General features: G+C 36.3%; 1 protein-coding gene across 1 annotated transcript; it reads left to right on the top strand.

Moving 5' to 3' along the window:
* Positions 1-684: 684 nt before the first annotated feature.
* Positions 685-19,905, top strand: LOC103715900 (synaptotagmin-5-like). The gene is made up of 13 exons (XM_026808020.2): positions 685-1,051; positions 2,590-2,694; positions 2,786-2,836; positions 3,036-3,156; positions 6,315-6,436; positions 8,413-8,514; positions 8,590-8,664; positions 8,759-8,838; positions 8,928-9,078; positions 9,160-9,390; positions 18,012-18,305; positions 18,380-18,493; positions 19,331-19,905. The coding sequence occupies exons 1-13, from the start codon at positions 947-949 to the stop codon at positions 19,475-19,477; spliced, it is 1,698 nt and encodes a 565-aa protein (XP_026663821.2). The 5' UTR covers positions 685-946; the 3' UTR covers positions 19,478-19,905.
* Positions 19,906-20,932: the final 1,027 nt, after the last annotated feature.

Genomic DNA, 20,932 nt, shown 5'->3' with positions numbered 1-20,932 from the left:
TTTATATGTATATTAGTTTTGTTTAACGAAAACAAATACATATGCAGATATTTATTGGATGTAAAAATTTATATGTATATTTGTTTTATATGGATACAACGAATACCAAAAGTATAGATATGAATATAGATATAAATCGGATAATTAAATTTTATAATAATAGAATAGCAGATATTATTAAGTAGATGGTAACTTAAGTTAATATCATGTCAATATCGTTATATATTTTACTTAAAAATTTATTAATGCTATGTAAACTTCAATAAAATTACAAATAGAATTACATATTTCGGAGTGAATAATTATTTATCCGTATTTATATTCATTTTTTTTATGGATATAGATATTGATGCTTAAATTTTTATCAATATCTAAATAAATTTGGATATAAAAATAAATTCGGACAGATATTCTTCGATCCACTTGCACCTCTAAACCCATCACAAAATCATAAAATTTTTAAAAAAAATCTTAAAAGTTATCTCACGTATGAATTTCGCTCTCCTTTCCCACCCCATTTGTCTTAAAGGAACGTTTTCTGACAGCTGTACCCAAGCAGGTGCCTGCACGTGCGAATCGTCTGGTACATTCAAAAATCGAACGACAACTTCCTGACGCGCCCCTCCCTCCCATCAATAATATATAAACGTTTAAAACTAAGGCAGGCTATCCACTTCAGTCCAACACACGGAAGAAGTATCGTCATCTCACCAACTTTAGGGTTTTCCGCTTTTCTTAGCTGATTTTTTTTTTAATTGCATGTTAGGAACGACTTCGTACCTCGTACTCAGAAAATAATAGAATGCAGTCGATAAGATGAGCTCCTCCTCTTCTCCTCCTCCTCCCTCTTGCTCTGCTGTATTCTTTTTGGCACTGGCCTGGGCCAGATCTCATCGACTTTTGATCCCTTCTTTCAATCTCTGACTTGGAGGAGGGAGCAATAGCAATGGCCTTCGTTGCCGGCCTGGTGCTTGGGATCATCGCTGGGCTCGGGCTGGTCATCGCTTTCCTCCGCTCCGAGCATTCCCGATCCAAAAGCCGCCTCGAGCTGGTGAGCTATTCTGATCAGAAAACGATGCCCGTCCAATTTGGCGAATCTTTATAGTTCGGTCCCTATATAAATTTATGCTATCACGTTCAGATTAGGAAGATAACGTTCTTTAGTTGACACAATAAATGGAAAGAATTAATCTGTCACTAATATGTTATGGTTCTATTACTGCATTCTGATTCTTGATTCTCGATCAACGTGTTATACTGGAGTCCTCTTTTTCCCCTTTCTGGGGGGAAGCTATAGATACAAGTTTTTTGCTGAATTGTTACCTGCTTATGTTTCTTTGATTGAGATTGATGTCAGTCCAAGTTGGCAATTCTCGGTAGTTCCAATCACTATCTGTTTAATTCTTTGTTAGGTGGCTGATAGTCATCGATTTTTAGATAGCTAAGGAGTTCTAATCGACATGGCTGATGATCATAAGAAATCTGTTATTTTGTGGTATTATCTTTGATACCATTAAGGTGTAAAATTGGTGTCGTTGGATTGTGTAGCATGCTGTACTGACATGGCTCTAGATTCCATGTCTAAATAAATAACTATATGATCTGCCTTTTAGAATTAGGAAGAGAAGAATTTCTTGAGGGAGGATAAGCACCCTCACTATGATGACTAGGGGGTCCTAATCCCTCCAAGTGATGGATCATCCAATCATCTCTTTTTTTCTCTTTATTTTTTCTTTTTATTTTTTTATCAAAGATATGACGGATTGTATCAGAGGAGCAGACAGTTCGATGAGCCAAAACAGGTGTACCTGCATGACATAAGCACATTATTTGGCACGGATATTTGCAAAACTTTTCAGTGGGTATAGGAAGTTTGAGAATAAGGAATAGGTCAATTACTTCAAGTACAATCATTTAGCATGCCATGTATTTAGTAGTTTCATTTTTTTTTTACATCTTTGGCTAAAAACTGCTAGGACCCTCTCAATTGTCACCCTCAATTAATATGTCAGAAATATGTTTGTTCAAATGTTTATATGCTGAGCCAGCTTGTTCTTATATATCCTTTATTTATTTATTTACAAAGACATCTTCATGTTGTTAATATTTGTTCATATTAGAGCATCGCCAACAATATATCATCTTATGCATATTGTTTAGTATTTTTGGGAACTTGCAGTATTTTCTTGTTTTCTGATTTTCCTCAGTTTCTATTTATATATATATATTTATTTATATATATATATATATCTGTGTTTTAATTATTTAAAAAATGATAACTTAGGGATCTAAAAACTAAACCATTTAAATGGCTGAAAGTTTCAGTTTGTCCTTCAAAAAAAGAACTGAGGTTGAAACCATATAGCACAGACTGGAGATTTACATGTCCAAGCTAAGCTATTTGCTAGAATACATTTCTGAAAAACTAATTGTTTAAATCTAGGTCATACAGTGGGTTTGTTATTGTCGGATCTTCTATTTAATAGGATTTAGAATCTTGCTTTACCAATTTGGTTTTGATTAGAGATGATTGTAGCTCGTGTTATTTGTGCTTCTAGAACTAAGAAGTGTGCTTATAACTTGGTGCAGGCTGCCATCTTGGCGGCTTTTGCAAAGATGACAGTTGAAGATTCGAGGAAGATTCTTCCAGGTGAATTTTACCCATCATGGGTAGTTTTCTCACGCCGCCAGAAGTTGAGTTGATTGTTTTTTGTTTGTTATTGTGACTTTTTATCTGCCACTTGTATTTCAGCATTTATTGATACTGGTTTTGTTATTCTTGCAGTTGAAATGGCTTAACCAAGAGCTGATAAAAATATGGCCCTACATTAACGAGGTGCTTCTCATTCATTTCTTGCAGCTTAGGATTTGAGCATTGGAACTCTGGAATCTTTAAGTTTTTATATTAATTTCCCTCAGATGTCATTATAAGTAGCTTCTTTTAGTTGAAAAGGTTGGCGTATTGTTGAGATGGGACTTGTCTGCTTGTATGGTGATGTACTAGTGTTATCGTGTCTGCTTTTTGTTTGCTACAGGCAGCATCTGAGCTTATAAGAAGTTCTGTTGAGCCAGTTCTTGAACAATATAGACCAGTGATGCTAGCTTCCCTCAAATTTTCAAAGCTAACTCTTGGTACTGTTGCTCCCCAATTTACAGGTGGGCTTTTCAAAATATTGCTAGCATATTTGACTGTCTGTCTGCTGTGATGCAAATTTCCTGATAAGTTTTTCATTGAGTAAGCCTTATATACTATGCTTAATTCTAATTGTTGTAATGGAAATAGGTGAAAGTGGAGCGGATAATATCCATCCAGATTCATTTTCGAACCCGAATCTATTCGGACATGGATAGAAATTTGAGCATCTGACTAATATCCATATCTACATGCATATCTGTCAAATAAAAATGGATATGGATATGGATAGACAACTATCGGATTCGTATCCGAATATCCGATTCTATTTGTAATTCTATTTAATTTTATATAGCATTCATAAATTTGTAAAAGAAATAAATGACCACATTAATATGCTATTAACTTGATTTACCTTCCACTTAGTAATTTTTTTGATTTTATGGTCATAAAGTTTAATTATCCGACTAATATTCATATTTATATCCATATTCCAACTAAGATTTGTATTTATATCCATACTTCTAGTATCCAATTTATATTTGTATCCCTTCAAAACAAATATCGATATAAATTTTTGCATCCAACTATCATCCCTATCTATATTTACATTTGTCAATAAAACAAATATGGATGTGGATATACTAATATTCGTTCCGTATCTGATCCGGTTTTAGCCCTAAATGGAAAGCTTCTTTGAAGAAGAACATGTTTATGGATGAGAAGTTTCTCAGCATCATTGGTTTTCACTTATGTGTAAGAAAATTCTAGACGTCATTGCCATTGTATACAGAAAATGGAAAAACAACTAATATGACATTTTTACACATAACAAAGTTCCATTTAGCAACCAACTCCATCCACATGTAAGTTCCATTTTTACACAATCCATGTGTCACTCACGTGATGCGCATTAGCATTCTTTCTCTCACCCTACATGTAAGTTCATGATTGCATGAGGTTATAGACCCAGCATGAATCATATGTTTCTATGAACCATGACAATACTGAGGTTATGAAGCTATAAGTATTGGCATGTCTTCATTGCATATAAATGTTGACAAGAACCTGGCAATGACAATTAGACATGTATATTAGTGGAATAAATATATGTCTAAAGAGCAGGCAATCTAGATATGAACATAAACATTTTAAACAGATTGTTGATGAGTCATCATAAATATAGTGCTGGCACCTTTTCATGCTGCTTATGATTGTAGCCTTGATGTGGATTGACCAGAATATGATACTTCTTTAGAAGTGCTTGCACCTTGATAAATTTATGAGTAACTACTAAGGACAATATAACAAATTGTGTGATATTGTCTGATTATTTGCAAAACTTTACTCATATAACTAACATACTGAAGAATATATTGACAAACCCTATTAGTACAATGATTTTGTCTATGAATCTTACACATCATCTGCAAAAGGTGTTGCACCTGGACCTACTATTGTGCTGCATGGATTAAGATGTTGGGCAACTAAAAAAGTACTGGCATGTAAGTTGACCATCTCGCAGTTGAGAATGCCAAGGCTGTGCTGTAGAACTTGGCAATACAGGGTCAGAAATCAGTATATTGAAAAGGTATAAAAAATTTACGCCAGTTGAGTATGAAGCTGTAGATAACTAATTGCCTGAATGTGATGACATTTGCATGTACAACTAATACTCAATACTCTGTTAGAGGAGTGTAGCTCAGGTTTTTAAAGGGTCAGGAAAGTAGAAGGGGCGAGCTAGAAAAACCTAAATCGAAGTTCTAGAGAAGGATTTAAAAGACTTGCATTAATAAAGAATACACCCTCAAGGGGGATGAGTGGAGAGAGGCTTTCAAAAATTACAACCAATAGTTGGTTAGGACAAGAATGCTTTGTTAATGTTCTGGCTATTGTAACTGGATGCTGAGTTCACCCTGAATGTCACAGTTCAGTAGTGTACTGCTTGTTGCATAAGCATGATGTTGTTAAATAGAAACTTGAAAATGGAACTAAAATCGTATTTGTCATATTAGGATCTCTTGAACATATAATGTTGTTTGTAAAAAAAAAAGGAAAGGGATTGCTAATGATATAATAAGGCCTTCCTTAGCATGTCAAGCCAAGATCGTGAGATAGGTCATTAAAGTTAAATTTTGAAATTTGTATTCAAATCTATCTTCTATTAATCTATAGTTTGATATATGAATACAGCTTCACTAGCTTGATGTAGTTTGATCTACGAATAATTCTCGGATTGGGCTGCATGAACCCTGGTTTGATCAAAACCCAACCCATTGTGAAATCTGGATGGACCTAAGTCTATTGCCCAGGCAGTCACCCAGGCTCTTCGTATATCACCGACATGACTGGTTGAGCAATAAAGACACACAATGAATTTTGATTCAACTACTCCAATATATTATTAGAGTTTCATATTATTTCAATCAAATAGCATTTTAACATACCTTAAGGCATAGACAGTGAATGTAAATAATTAGAAACACTTTTAAGATAGATTATGGTTTCTGCAGTTCATACTGAACTCATAAATAAACATGTAAGTAATAAAGATATATTATCATTCTCTTAGATCCAAGTCGAGCTTCCTGGGCTGTCCATCTTCCTGGTCAGTAAAACTTTAGAATTTTGAATGAAAAACCTCTGGTGTCCACTTGTTTAAAACTTGCATGAGTCATTGTGGCAAGCTATTAGAGATGATCCACCTCCATCATGTTGTCCCACCATGAGATTCAAGGTTTCTAGTTTTCTTAAGATGTTATGTTTCTGTATCCTTAAAGATGATCGAGGCACCTCACAAGCTTAAACATTGATTACGTCTTCATTGAATATTTAGTGACTTGGTTCTTTAGACAAAAGTATCTTCCAGGTACTTAAAGCTACCATTAATTCTGCCATGCTTTGTTAAATTTTTAAATATTTAATCTCATTTATGTTGTAATTTGCTGAGGAGAGGCACTGGTAGTTGTCTTTTCAAAATTATTGTCTTAAGATTGTATTACTTATTTCTGGCCTATTCATGAAGGAAATATCTTCCCTTCAATGGGGAAATAAAGCAAGCGTATTAAATTCTTTATGTTAAGTCTTCTATGCCATCTAATGCAAATGATAGCTAAGCAAATTGTTAGAATAAATGGTCTTTTTTGAGCTTACACATATGATTTCAACTTATTCTCTTTAGGAGTTTCAATCATCGAAGATGATAAATCTGCGATTACCATGGAGCTGGAGATGCAGTGGGATGGGAATCCCAATATTGTACTTGATATTCAGACAAAATTTGGTGTGGCATTTCCAATACAGGTAATTATATATTACTCAATGGGCTAAGACTCTAAGTCTCACTCAATAGGCTAAGTGGTACATTGTCTAATATATGAAGACCTCTACTTTTAAGAACTTTATTGTATTTGTTAAAGTCAGTTATTATATTTTATAATGCTCCATTGTTGAACTTCTTTACTAATTACCTTTCATTTAAGGTGTTATTTGTTTCAGTTGCAGTTTTAAAGGAAAACAATGATATTTACGTTTTATGTAAGTATAATGATAAAACAAAATAAACATCCTCTTAAAGATCAATGACTAGGATCATAACCACAAGTTGATCATATATCAGCTTTATGAATCCCGTCTCCCAATTAAAACATGTTCATGGAGATCCAAAAGCCTTGAAAATCTCATCTGCCTTATTGATAGATTATTCATTTCCTATCTAACAGGCCTTGTACTATCACTAATCAGAACTTGAGAGTTAATTGTTTATTCTGAATTTTCCATAGTTTTGAATTATCTCCTGCTATTACAGGTAGCTCATCTCTCCAACATCTAACCCACTAGGGTCATAACAATGGATAACAGCTCAACTTAATTTGCTTAAGTTCAACTATGACTAATGGAGAAAGTGATAGAATGACATAAATACAGTGTATTCCCTAATTAGGAACATCCTAAATTCCTAATAGACAGTTTCAGTTAGGCATTACCGCCTAGAGAAATATTCTACAAATAATTCTACAAATCATATGGATAAATATGAAACTAATCATGAGTTATGTATGACAAAAATATTTATAGGTCATCTACAAGACACTCATTCAAATAATTCAAATTCATGCTGAATCATCTAGTGGGGTCCTAATAGATAGTGAAATCGCATAAACAAATAAGTCATTTTAAAGTTCACGAGTCCATTGTATAATAAAGAGAAGAGTGTTTGAGGCATCTCATAATAATTGACATTGATGTTAAATTGATTAATGATGTCATGAGTTTAGCTTGTTTGTAGGAGATGAGGGTTTCGAACTTACAAATTTTAAAAAGAAAATTACAAAAAAACATGGAGTGGCATAATATTCAAGTATTAGACCTTAAAGCTTAAAAGCAAAAAAGCTAGTTACTACTAACCTAATTTGTTACAGTTTAATTTTTGAAGTTAATAATTAATATTTTGCATGATGTTAGATAATCCGCCATTATAGGTAACCAGATGAAAGCTCTTTAATTCTTTGGGACTTGACTAATTTTATGACACAGTCAATCATGCACTGTTTGTGGAAACTCTCTTCGAGGGCTTCAAAAGCCTCAAAGTCGCATCACAGTTTGATGAAGTGGTTTTTCAAGTTTGCATAAAGATGTCAATCCTAGAATCAACAGTGTTACCTAAGCTAAAATATGGGGCACAAAGTGTCAAATAACAGATAAATGATGAGCCATAAACAAGTTAGAACTTATTTGATGGGAACTGCAAAAAAAGTCAGTGGCACTTCATGGAAAAGGCTCGATGCTTTGATACCATGTTAAAAAGACCAGTATAAATGAAAATAGAATTTTCATCTAACAACGCAACTGACTGATGATATATATGCATAACTTTTAGTGCTAAATTATTGAGGACAATAGAAAGCAGTATTATAGTTTTTGGATCTAAGCTTTTGACCAGAGGTAACAGATGACTCCACGTGGAACACTAATCTTATACCATAGGTAAAGCTTTTGAATCTTAGCTTTTAATAATTACAGTTCGATCTTCATTCTGAGAGTGATTCACAACCTTAATGTCAACATAGTTCGCAACTAAGAAAAAATTATTCTCTTCTACAAATTAGACATAACTTTCTATTATCTTTTTGTAACTTGATAAAAATTAGCTCATTTCCTTATTTGTTCATGGAAATTCTACAATCAGGTTTTGCATCATTTACCACTAAATTCTGCTTGTTGTGCTGATAAACAAATTGCTTATGATGACAATCTTGGTCATCCATTTTCAAATATAGGTAAAAGACATTGGCTTCACGGGGGTTTTTCGTTTAATCTTTAAACCACTGGTTGAAGAACTTCCATGCTTTGGAGCCATATCATATTCTTTGAGAGAGAAGGTGAAATTTTTCTCCACTAATTACTTGGTATTTCCTTGCATGAATATGATGTTAAGACATACACTTTGATTGTAGAAATATCTGGATTACACACTAAAGGTTATCGCTGGTGACATGTCATCTATTACTGGAATTTCTGGTGCTATTAAGGTTCAAGCATCCACCACTATAACCCACCCCATATATTGGGTACGCAAGGATTTATTATTTAATGTACTTGGCTAAGATGTGTATCCTTATCCAGGAAACAATACATAATGCTATTGAAGACTCTATAACATGGCCAGCACGGAAAGTTGTTCCCATATTACCAGGGGACTACAGGTATTATGATGTTGCAGGTATAATTTTCCAGTGAAGAATGCAATTTCAAATGCAACTGAGAATGTCAATCATTTCCTTTTTTGGTATAGTTTCCTTGAGCTGAAACCTGTTGGCATATTGGAAGTCAAGCTTGTGCAAGCAAGAAATTTAACAGACAATGACATCATAGGGAAGTCAGATCCATTTGCTCTGCTGCATGTACGCCCATTACCTGACAGAATAAAGAAAAGTAAAACAATTGTAAGTCTTCATGCAGTTCTTTTTCCCATCCATTTTCAATCTTGTTTCTTCTATTTGTTTTTAACTTCTCATTCTCGTCAGAACAATAATTTGAACCCTATCTGGAATGAGCACTTCGAATTTATAGTTGAAGATGCAGCTACTCAGCATTTGGTAGTGAAGGTCTATGATGAAGATGGGGTCCAAGCATCTGAATTAATTGGTTGTGCTCAAGTAATGTTGAACGACCTTCATCCTGGTAAGGTGAAGGGTGTTTGGTTAAAACTTGTCAAAGATTTGGAAGTTCAGAGGGATAGGAAAGATCGGGGTCAGGTCAGTTTTCAATATCTGGGATTACTGCAGATTCACAATTTTCCCTTTTATTTATTTTTTCCTTAACACTATGCATGTTAATTTACATTACCTGGTTCGAAGATTCACATTTCGTTATATGTAATATAGATGCCTTATAGGAGCGACATAGAAATATAGATATGCTAAATAATAGAAATTAAGATATTTGATGTATACCAGAAATCAACTTAAGCAAGACTAGATAATGCGGTGTATAATATCAATGTGTATAATATAGAAATACATGTTCATTGTGCCATTAATTTGTATCGTTTCATTTTATAATGAGTCTGCAAAAATATTGCATTTTATGGAGTTTCCATATAGTATCTAAACATGCAGCCTCTTGTGTTATGATCTCTTGCTCTGGTGAGATTATTACATAGAGATAACTAATGCCAAGGCCTGCTCATAGAGTTTTATGGTATCAAAGCATAAAATTGTTGTTTCAGGACTTATGCAGCCGGAATGCCCTTCCATGTTAGATCCACATAAAAAGTTAATCTTCATCATTGAAGATGCATCCCCTTTGTCCAGGTTTGTATTTGCTTCCATTTCTCCCTTATTGAATAAATTCCTTTTCCTTTTTCCTGAGATTAGAAAGCAAGTGACCTATTTGACCCTAATTTAAATTCGTCGTAAAGTCCACCAATGCATATATTTGCACCTTCTATGGTCCTGCATCAAGGGACTAGAGAGAGGAGCAATGATGTCGATCCTTCAAATTGAGTAGGGAACTTTCATTATCAATCACCAATGAAATCATGGTGAAAAACTTGCAGCTGAACTGCTTTATCAAAAGAGTCAAAATGACCTCATTGTCATAGTATGACGTAACTTGGTGTGAGAGGTTACTATTTTGAAAATCTAAGGATTTCAGACCAAAAGCTTGAGCTAATAGGAGGAAGCACCTTAGAGTTTTTAAGGACGATCAATGTCCTTTGAACAGCTGATGTGGACTTGTCACGCTTCGAACCTGTAACCCGGGTCGGCCACGTGATACGGTTGCATGCACCCTAGGGCAAGGCCCCAAAGAATATGTAAAGCTTGAAAATTTATTACAATCTCAATATCACTAAACAATAATGATCTCAATTCATACCAAATAACAAAACTTGCACAATTACAAATTTTATTCATCCAATCGGTAACAATGATGCTTTATCTATTCATGCCCTTCACTTGTGATCTCAACCATAGCTAAGTACTGAGCAAGTTGCAACTCCAAAAAGAAAAGAAAAAGGGGGTTGTGAGTTTTACAGCCCAATAAGAATTTCTGCACATTCACACAAATATAATAATATAGTTTGAAAATAGCAATAAGCAATATTAAAATGAAAACTTATATTATGAACCCTGTTTTCAAACATCTAATATAACTCAATTAAATCGACAGATCTTTGCATATGCAATAATCAAATATCTGGCTTATCAAAAGAGATATATATCACAAATACCAAGAAGTAAACTTTCATTCGGCATTGGTTTCATGTGTCTTATCATCCATTTCTCATTATCTTAATTTCAAGTTTCATAAAAATTATCTTTCCGGCTTTGCACTAATCAAGATCATAACCCAATTCAAGATTGCTAATCCTATGCATAAGCCTGTGGAGGCTATCCCACACATAAGCTCATGGAGGATGTCTCATGCGTAAGCCCATGGAGGTTGTCCCATGCGTAAGCTCGTGGAGGTTGTCCCACCTCTTATCCATCTGATTTATATGTTATCCTTGTCAAATCAAATTCCAATTACATAGTGTATTTCTCACAAATTCAAAGTATTTATGATCATTGTTTATATAGTCATGTTTCCAATATATGGTGCATATAATAATCATATAAGTATGTGCACACCGAAAACTATATAAAGCATATCTTCTCATGCGAACCAAATCCATAAACACAAACCTCATGATGCAAAACCAGTGATATAAGTCAATAAACATATATATATATATATTGGTGATCAGATGCAGAGATTCTTACCTCTACCATAACCAACTCAGCTACAACTCTACCAGTCCGCACCTAACATGGCTAGTTAATTTAATGTCAATATAAAACCAACATATCCTCAATCAACCACCAACAATATTAATAAATTAATTTCTCACTAATTTCATAATTTTAGAGTTCCAATATTTGAATTACCTATATTTTCTCTATCCTTCTTTGATTAAAAAATAAAATAAATAAAGGATTAGGGCCTTACCTCGATTTAGAAACTAGGGTATAAAATCTCATTGGGCTTCTTTATGTCCGGATGACTACACCCCCATACAAAACCAGAGCTGACTATGAAAATAGATTCGTATAGGATGAAGTAACAGGCCGGCTAGATGACAACACCCAATTATTCGAATCAGTCAGCATAGCGTAACCCAATTCATCTGATCAAGAAATATATATCCAATCAAAAAGATAATACATCAGGAGTCATCAATTATGGGTTCAATGGTAGCCAACAAAAATTAGGGTGAAGGAAGGATAGGAGTTGACTAGGTAGCAGCGTCTGACGATCCGGATCAGTCCAACTAGTCAACTCATGAAACAAGAATCAGACTATAGTATACATAACATAATAGAGATTCATGATGCTAGAATCCAATGGTGCTCGGCAATGGTCGGGGTAAGGCTGATGCGCTGCATGGCCACAAGCGGGGTTCAAGACTCTCTTTTCTAAGGGTCAACTAAAGGTCCATTGAGGAGGCCATGATCCTCCTCTAGGGTCCATAGATCCATGCAAAGAGAGAGAAAGAGAGGAAGAAAAAACAAAGAAAGAGAGAGGAAAGAGAGAGAGAAAGAGAAAAGAGGCGAGAGAAAGAAGAGAGAGGGCTCTCTTCTTTTCCAAAGTAGGGGAGAGCCCATCTCTCCCTTTCTTCTCGGATTAGGGGTAGTGCGACCAAGGTGGCCATGCTCCGGTTGCGGTGGCCAAGGGCAGACCCTCCGCCAAAGCATCACCAGCAATGGTGGTTGGTCGGCATAGAAAAAATGAGAGGAAGATCAAGAAGGAACCAACAACTCGGCCTATATCATGGCTATCTTTCTGACCAACGACTACCCAACCTTGGAGATCCCAGAAAAAGGCGAAGTTTGGCCCAATCTGGCGGCCGGCGGCAGTGAACAAGTAAGAAGATGACCGAAATAGGGCACCCCTATTTCGGATGGAATCCCGACGATTCGCTGGCTCAGATCAAGATGGCAATGGCTAGAAACCAAAACAAGGAGAAAGAGGATTACCTCAGTCCAGTGAGGTAGTCTGGCGACTTCTCTAGCAGAGATCCAAGAAAAAGATTTGGAGAAAAAAACTCGAGATCGGCGGCTATTCCTTGAATTATCGGTGATGGAGTTCAAAGGAGGAGGAGGAGGACTTTAAATAGATAAAATCCCTAGGGTTTTGATAAGGTTTGCTCGCCCTAGGACTCTTAGAGTTCGGCAAGATTGGAGAAGAAGAAGACCCCTAACCGGAGCCTTCCTCTCTTCGCTCACACGTGCAACACATGTGCTCCCTCCACTCCACGAGCCCTAGCCTCTCAGGTCGGTCCATTAGCCCAAAGGACTAGCTATTAAAGGACTGTTCTTCAGCACCTTGTCTAATGTAGAGAACCTACAAGATGAAACCTTCTCAAGGGCAACACGTGGAATGGAAAGGGGGAGCATGGAGCTGTATTGGAAACAACAAGGGAGTAGACCAAGCTCTAGTACAATCTTAGGAATCCTACTTGAAAGCCCAAGCTAAGAGGAGAGAACCTACAAGATGAAACCTTCTCAAGGGCAACATGTGGAATAGAAAAGGGTGAGCATGGAGTTGTATTGGCAACAACAAGGAAGCAAACCAAGCTCTAGTACAATCTTAGGAATCCTACTTGTAAGCCCAAGCTAATGGGAGAAAAGGCCCAAGAGTATTTAAGGACTGTCGACACCCCTTGCACAATCGATGTAGGACTATTTTTTAATACGCCCTTTCATGTGGAGAACCTGCAGGATAGTCTTACATCAGTTATACAAGGGATGTTGATGATCCTTAAATACTCTTGAGCCCTTCCACTTATTAGCTTCTTAAAATTCAAGCCAAAAATTGGAGCTAATAAGGGTCAAAGAGTGTTAAAGGATCATTAGCATCCCTTGCAGAGTTGATGTGTGACTATCTTTCAATACTCCTCTCACGTGGAGAACCCGTAGGATGGAAACTTCACAAGGGCGACATAGAATGGAAAAGGGGAAGGGCAGAGCCATACTGGCCAATAATGAGGGAACAAATTGGACTTTGATGTTGTCGTAGGACTACATCCAAAAACTCAATTTAATAGGAAGAAGGGCCCAAGAGTATTTAAGGACCGTTAATAACCCTTGCACAACAATAAGGAAGGATCCAAGAGTATTTAAGGACTATCGGCATTCCTTGCACAACCAATGTGGGACTATCCTTCAATACCCCTTCTCATGTGAACAACCCACAAGAAACCTTCATAAAGACAACATGCGGGATGGAAAAGGGGGATCGTGGAGCCATATCGGTAATGACAAGGGAATGGATCAAACTCTAATACTGTTTTAGGATACCGACTCAAAAGCTCGGGCTAATAGGAAGAGGCCCAAGAGTATTTAAGGACCATCAATCTCCCTTCCACAACTTATATGGGACTATCCTTCAACAAGAACCATTCTTTTTACTTGCACTGCATTCAGCTTTAAAGAGCAAAGGTATTTCCAATCAACGTTTTAAATTTCTGCTGAAGATCCATTTAGTTGACACTAAGCCAAACTCATCCTTGGTTACAAGTTTTGGCCAATTTTGTCAACTTTAGTGATTTTGGCCAACTTTGGAAAAAACTAACCAAAACCAATTATAGGTGATACTTTATAAGATATTATCTTTTAACATCATGTTTAGATCTCTTCTTAATTTCTCTAAGTATGCTTGTGTGGTTAATATCATATGGGTCTTCAGATACACTCTTCTGCGAAGGATTAACATATAGATGGAATGAATGGACGCATGGTGGATCAAGATGTAGTTGCACTCATAAGCGATCAATGTCCTCCCTAGGACATTTATATAGGTCAAAAAATGAGTTCCTTTCAGCTATCTTAGGAGCAAGCAGATGTTGTAACCTTAGTTGACCTAGATTCCTTGATAATTGATCAAGACATTTACTGTATATATGCATGTGTGTGTGTGCATAATGCTTACTTAAAGAAAACATAAAGTTACTTGAAGATGAACCTAAAGCTCCTGAGGATCTATCACCATTGCAGAGAAGCAACATAAAGAAGAAACTAGTTGATAAGTATGAACATTGGGATTATTCTTCTATTGTTGTTGATTAGCTAAAGCTCACTTCATATGATGAGGCCAAGGGCATTGGTGTTTGGGAGGATGCCATGAAAAAAGAAATTGCGGCTCTTAAGATGAATGAGACATAGGATTTAGTTTCTTTGCATAGTGGTATCTCTCCTATTTCTTGTAAATAGGTTTATAAGGTGAAAAGGAAGAGTGATGGCTCTATTGAACGCTATAAAGCTAGGCTTGTAGCAAGAAAATTTTCATGAAAGTATGGAGTTGATTTTGATAAGGCCTACAATCTAATTGCAAAATCAACTACAGTCGAAGTGCTTATTTCTTTAGCAGCTAGCAAGGGTTGGTCTTTGTAGCAGATGGATGTCAAGAATGCCTTCTTATATGGTGATCTTGATAAGGATATTTATATGATGCAACCTCCCGATTTTGTTGACTGATGCAACCTCCTGATTTTGTTGACTCCTCTCTTCCTATGTTTGTTTGCAAACTTAGGAAAGCTTTGTATGATATCAAGTAGGTGTCTAGAGCATATGGAAAAAAATACATAATATTTATTATTTTGTAGCTATTCTCTATCTTCTGTAGATTTTAATATATTTGGGAAGCACACTAAGGGTATAGTAATTGTTTACCTCTATGTTGATGATTTGATTGTTATCGCTAATGATGTTGATGAGGTCCATAGTGTTTGTGGACAGCTATCTATATGGTTTGAGATGAAATAACTTGGTGAATTGAGATAGTTCCTTGGCATTGAAGTTGCTAAGCTTAAGGATGGCTATTTTGTTTGTTAGAGAAAATAATCTCTTGATTTATTGAATGCATATGGATTGGCTAATTGCAAGCATATACGGACACCAATTGAATCAAATTTAATGTTGAGCAAAGAGCAAGGCAAACTTCTTGATGATCGTGCATGTTATGGGCAATTTAATTTATTGGACTCTCGCAAAGCCAGATATTTCTTGTGTAGTTGGACTGATATATGCAGTATCCTCGGCGGATACATCTTGATGCAGTTTTACGAATCCTAAGGTATATTGCTAAGGATGTTGATTATGGTATTTATATATTGATAATTCTTCAATCAAGTTTGTAGGCTTTACGGATGCAGACTAAGGTGGTAATGTGGATACATGTAAATCTACCACTGGTTATTCTTTCAGCTTGGGATATGGAGTTGTTCCTTGGTGTAGTAAGAGATAGCCTATCTTGTACAACGATAGAGTATCATATTGTTGCGATAGCAATTCAGGAGTCGACTTAACTCATGAGGTTGCTTGGTGATTTAAATTGGGACGCTAACTATATTGTTCCTCTTTATTGTGATAATGAAAATGCTATTCACTTAGCGAAGAATCTAATGTTTTATGCAAGGATAAAGTACATCGACGTTCATCATCGCTTCATTAGAGAAAAAATTGATGATGAAGGACTTGATTTGCTTCCAATTTTTACAAAAGACCAGCTGACAGATATCTTTATGAAGGATTGGTGGTTGAGCGGTTTGAAGATTTGCACAGTAAGCTCGGCATTGTTAGCATGGAGTTCGCAATGAGGGGGTGTGTTGGAGTCATCACGAACTCCAATGCTTAATTAGTTTTTCTTTATTTTAGTGCTGGTCTAGGAATTGAGACTTAGGATCAACATACAAAATTTTATCTTTTAGTGGGCATTGGTTTCCTATTGTTTTTTGAGTTTGGGGGGGAATTGAACTTATGTGAGGGCTCTTTCTTAAGGGGAAGCATGTGGCGTCCTAAAAAGGGAGAGCTTGAGGCGCCTTTTCATAGGGAACATGAGGCATCTTTTGGTATGTGGTGTAAGAAAGAAAGAGAGAGAGAGAGCTTGTGGCTTTCTTGCTTGTGAGAGAGTCGAGTTTGAATCTCGGCTTACAATTTTTTTAACAAAATATTTTTTCTCCTCTTAAATTTCTCTTCCAGCATCTCTTCCTTGTTATTATTTTTGGTGTTTGTTCTGGATCCTAGCGCGTTTGATCTACTCCAGGTAGCATTGCCGTTCTGCAGGCATTCACTGAAGTGCTAGCCTTTAGGGAAGTGGTGCGACCAATTGAATTAACAATTCTTGGCAAAAGTAAGGTCATTTTGGTTTGTAATGTGATTTTTGGAATCTATTCAGCATATTCCTTTTTAGTTGATATTTAATATAGTGTACATGTGGGTTAAAGCATCCAAAATAGTTGATTTTGGTTTGTATATATTGTAAGATGTCTAAATAAATATTGATGGCCCAGCTTCTGAATCTATGTGCCCTACAACATGTTTTAGCACATTAACTTGATGGATGGTGCATCCACATTTAGACAGCCCTATCTCTAAACATATGATTTTTTGTTTGGAGGATGTTTATTGTTGTAGATTATCGCATCATGTTTTCATTTGGATACTTCCTTACTGGAATTGCCATCAAATTCAGTTGAGTGTGGTCATCTCTCTATCATTTCTATCTAGATATACATACCCACTTGCATGCGCACGTGTATGTGCAAGGTTGTGGTATAGACAGGGTGAAAGAAAGAGGTCTGCGCACATGCCCATGTATACACACATACGCACATGCCTATGTGCATGCACACACAGATGTAACTACAAGCATGCAGGCATGCACATAAAAATAAAGCCAGGTGCATGTACGAACATGCAGGAATATGTGCACCGCGCATGCCCCCACATGTGCACGTGGCAAAGGTTATCACATGAGAGCAAATTAGAGAGATTTAGACACTGCTGAAACTATCTTAGTAGCTTTCTTACTAGGCATGCACTTGAGAGTAAAGAAGACAATCTTCGTAATTTAGTTGGGAATTAAATGTGTCATACTTAGCCTGTGTGATTGAATCTTTGGGCTCCATTTATTGCCTCAGTGAAATTCGCAAAAATGTTCTTGCCTTTGATGCAAGGGGAATAAAACAAAATCTAGGTAGCAAGGGTGGTGTGTATAGAAACCTTTCTTTTCTGCCAATTTCTATAATAATGCTGTCTTACATATATGTATATGTATAAATACTATATACATACATGCATGCATGTGTGTATGTGTATTGAGAATGCCCATGAGTATCTGTAGTAGATTATGCATTTATCAGGACCAGCTATTTGGTTACATCAGTAGAATCATTTATCTTTTTGTTATAAAACCCTTCTAAACAGTCCAGATTAAAGAAAATCTTGGTAAATTTTTCTTTTATTTTTCTTTGTACAAGTTTTATGTGAGCTTACTTGTATTTCTCCTTGAGAAGTCTGAAAGTGTCTTCCGATAATTGAACTTGTCACATCAGGTGTACCTTGAGCTTCTCTACTGTCCTTTTGGCACGGAGAGAGAGTTTCCTAATCCTTTCGCAAAGCAGCTATCATTAACTTCTTTGGAGAAGGTCCTTGCTAATGGGGCAAATGGAACAAAGGTTGCAGATTTTGAAAGAGCAAGACAAAGGAAAAGAGTTGGCATGGCGAGAGGAGTGCTTTCTGTGTCAGTTATATCTGCAGTAAACTTGCCCGCTATGGATATTACAGGAAAGTCTGACCCATATGTTGTGCTTAAGATGATGAAAACCGAAATGAGGAACAGAACAAGGGTAAACCTGTGATCTACGTGACTTCCTGCTACTTGTTATCCTTTTGAATTTCAAAATAATATGGGCTAGTGCAGGTTGTGAACGAGAGCTTGAATCCGATCTGGCACGAGACTTTTCACTTTGTTGTGGAAGATGGGCTACATGATTTGCTTATTTTGGAAGTTTGGGATCATGACATGCTGAAAAAGGTATCTCTTTTTCATCCTATTGATGCATTAGTAGTTGCAGCGACTTGGTTAGGATCTACTATGTTACAACAATTAATATTATTGTTAGTATAACCCAAGGTTCCCTATGTTGGTACCAAGGCTCAGACCGGTTACCCAGCAGCACAGTTTAGTATGCGTCCGCATTGTTCCATACTAGGTTGTTGCTGACACAGCAGAGAGGGCAGGGGAGAGGGAGAACGGGAGAGTAAAAGAGAGAGAGGTGGGGGAGGGAGGGAGAGGGAGAGGGAGGGAGAGAGGAACAAGGCCGGTGGAGAGCAGCTCGATATGGTAGAGAGGGAGAATGAGGGAGAGGGAGAGGGAGAGGAGGAAGAGCAAGGGAGGGTGGCAGACGTTCGGCTCAGGGCCACTAGTGACCGGGGATGAAACAGGGTCCGGGGGGGTCCTCTTTTTAATTTGAAAAATTCTAAGTGAAGTCGTCAAATTCCTTGCCGACTTCATTTAAAATTTTGTAAATTAAAAAGAAGTCCCCTCTAGGATCCCTGTTTGCGGATTCTTCGCCCCTCCGCATGGCTCCCCGGCCATCCCGGTCTCTCGATTTCATCGCCAAAACCATCCTAATTTGCTGCCGGTATGGCTCAGTATGCTCCAAACTAGGTGGTTCGAGATGGTTCCACCTTTCTTGGTCATCTAACATGAACTAAAGAGTTATCTTGCTCAACATCTTGGTTTGGATATTTGTCCGTTTGGTTGTTTCTAAGCACATTTAGAGTTGAATCTTGTTACCCAATTCACATTATGTAGGTATAACATTCTGTTCCGGAGAAATCATGTTAACCATCTTTTCTATCATTTTAGGACTTCATTGGGAGATGCATTATTACGCTGACGAGAGTTATAATTGAAGAAGAGTTTGCAGATAGTTTTTGTATTGAGGGGTCAGAAATTGGAAAGCTAAATTTGAGTCTCAAGTGGACACCGCAGCCAATTTACCAGGATATATGATCAATAAAAGCCAGTTTTACCACCATTTCATTGTGCAGGATTGGCAATTCCTTTGATTTCTTTCTCTTAAACCCAGGTTTGGAGAACATCTTGATATATAATTCAGTTCTGAAGGTCAGACAAATTGCAGCCACAGCCGTGAAACTGTGTTGTAATAGCCGCTTGTTGTATCATTCACCTTGGTTATTCTCAGAAATTTTTTTAATTCATCTTGATCTCTGTTTTTTCGGATGAAAATCGTAGCATACAACAATTGGACAGAGAGAATATTTTGGAAAATCGTGATGCGTAAGAATTGCAACTGACATTGGATATTTGATATCGGAGATATTTAAGGTATATAGAGCACGGCGTGTTCTTTTTCATATCAAAGATATACTATGTAGCTGCAGATTGAGAAAATGAAATAAGAAATCGTTCTTGTAATATTTATCAGTTGTTTGTTTTCATCTATGCCCTGTTGTGCCCTCATCTATTTGATATTCTCATTTCAATTTCATTTCATCCAAATTGTTCAATTATGCATCAGCAGACTGTTGGCCTTCTCTATTTTAAACCAGCATTCCTGAAGACTGCTAATTTTGTTTCTAAGAGGACCTAATGCTTGTTACTTGGAGACTTGATGATGTGAAGCTGAATAACTTGCTCGACATTAGAGATCACACATGGCCATGCAAAACACCAGTCGTTAGCTCCTTCAAAACACTTATATCATCAATAAAGTGAGTCACAGACCTTATCACTTCTTGAGGAAACTAGAAGAGAGGCTAACTGAAAAAATAGGCTTTTCTCCACGAGAAATTAAACGGGAAAATATTTAGATATTTCATTTACTCCGGCTGTTCCATGATTTCTAGGCTTTGGATTGTTTAAAGGGCTTTGCATTGGATTTTCACCTAACAGTGAGCCAGGCTTCCCATAACTAAACTGAGGGAATGAGTGTTTAACAAAAAGAAAAATAGGCTCGATATCTCGTCGTCCTACATCTTTATCTTAGAAATTTAAGTGCGTACGTGGCAAGTTATATATAGGCGGACACGAGATTATAGCCATGAATTCTTATCTATTGCATTTATTGTATATATGTAATAAAATGGAGGCCTTGCTTGTGCTGAATTGTTCACTTTTCATATGGATGCTAATATTATTGACGGAATCTAGATCCCTCTCACATTCCATATTATTATTAATAAGTTGAAAGTCATGTATTAATTAAATCAATATATTAATTAAAATCATATGGTAATTAAATGAAGGCTATACAATAATGGTTTTTAGTTATTATCATGTAGTCATTAATATCAATACAGAGATTTAAATTCTTCTCATATTCCATATTATCATTAATAAGGTGAAAACCATGTACTAATTAAATCAATACATTAATTAAAGTCATATAGTAATTAAATGAAGGCTATACAATAATGGTTTTTAGTTATTATCATGTACTCATTA

This window comes from Phoenix dactylifera, chromosome 1 (assembly GCF_009389715.1).
Source record: "Phoenix dactylifera cultivar Barhee BC4 chromosome 1, palm_55x_up_171113_PBpolish2nd_filt_p, whole genome shotgun sequence".
In the NCBI taxonomy this organism is placed as follows: domain Eukaryota; kingdom Viridiplantae; phylum Streptophyta; class Magnoliopsida; order Arecales; family Arecaceae; genus Phoenix; species Phoenix dactylifera.
Note: the sequence above shows the minus strand (reverse complement) of the source record. Positions and strands in the feature narration are given on the sequence as shown.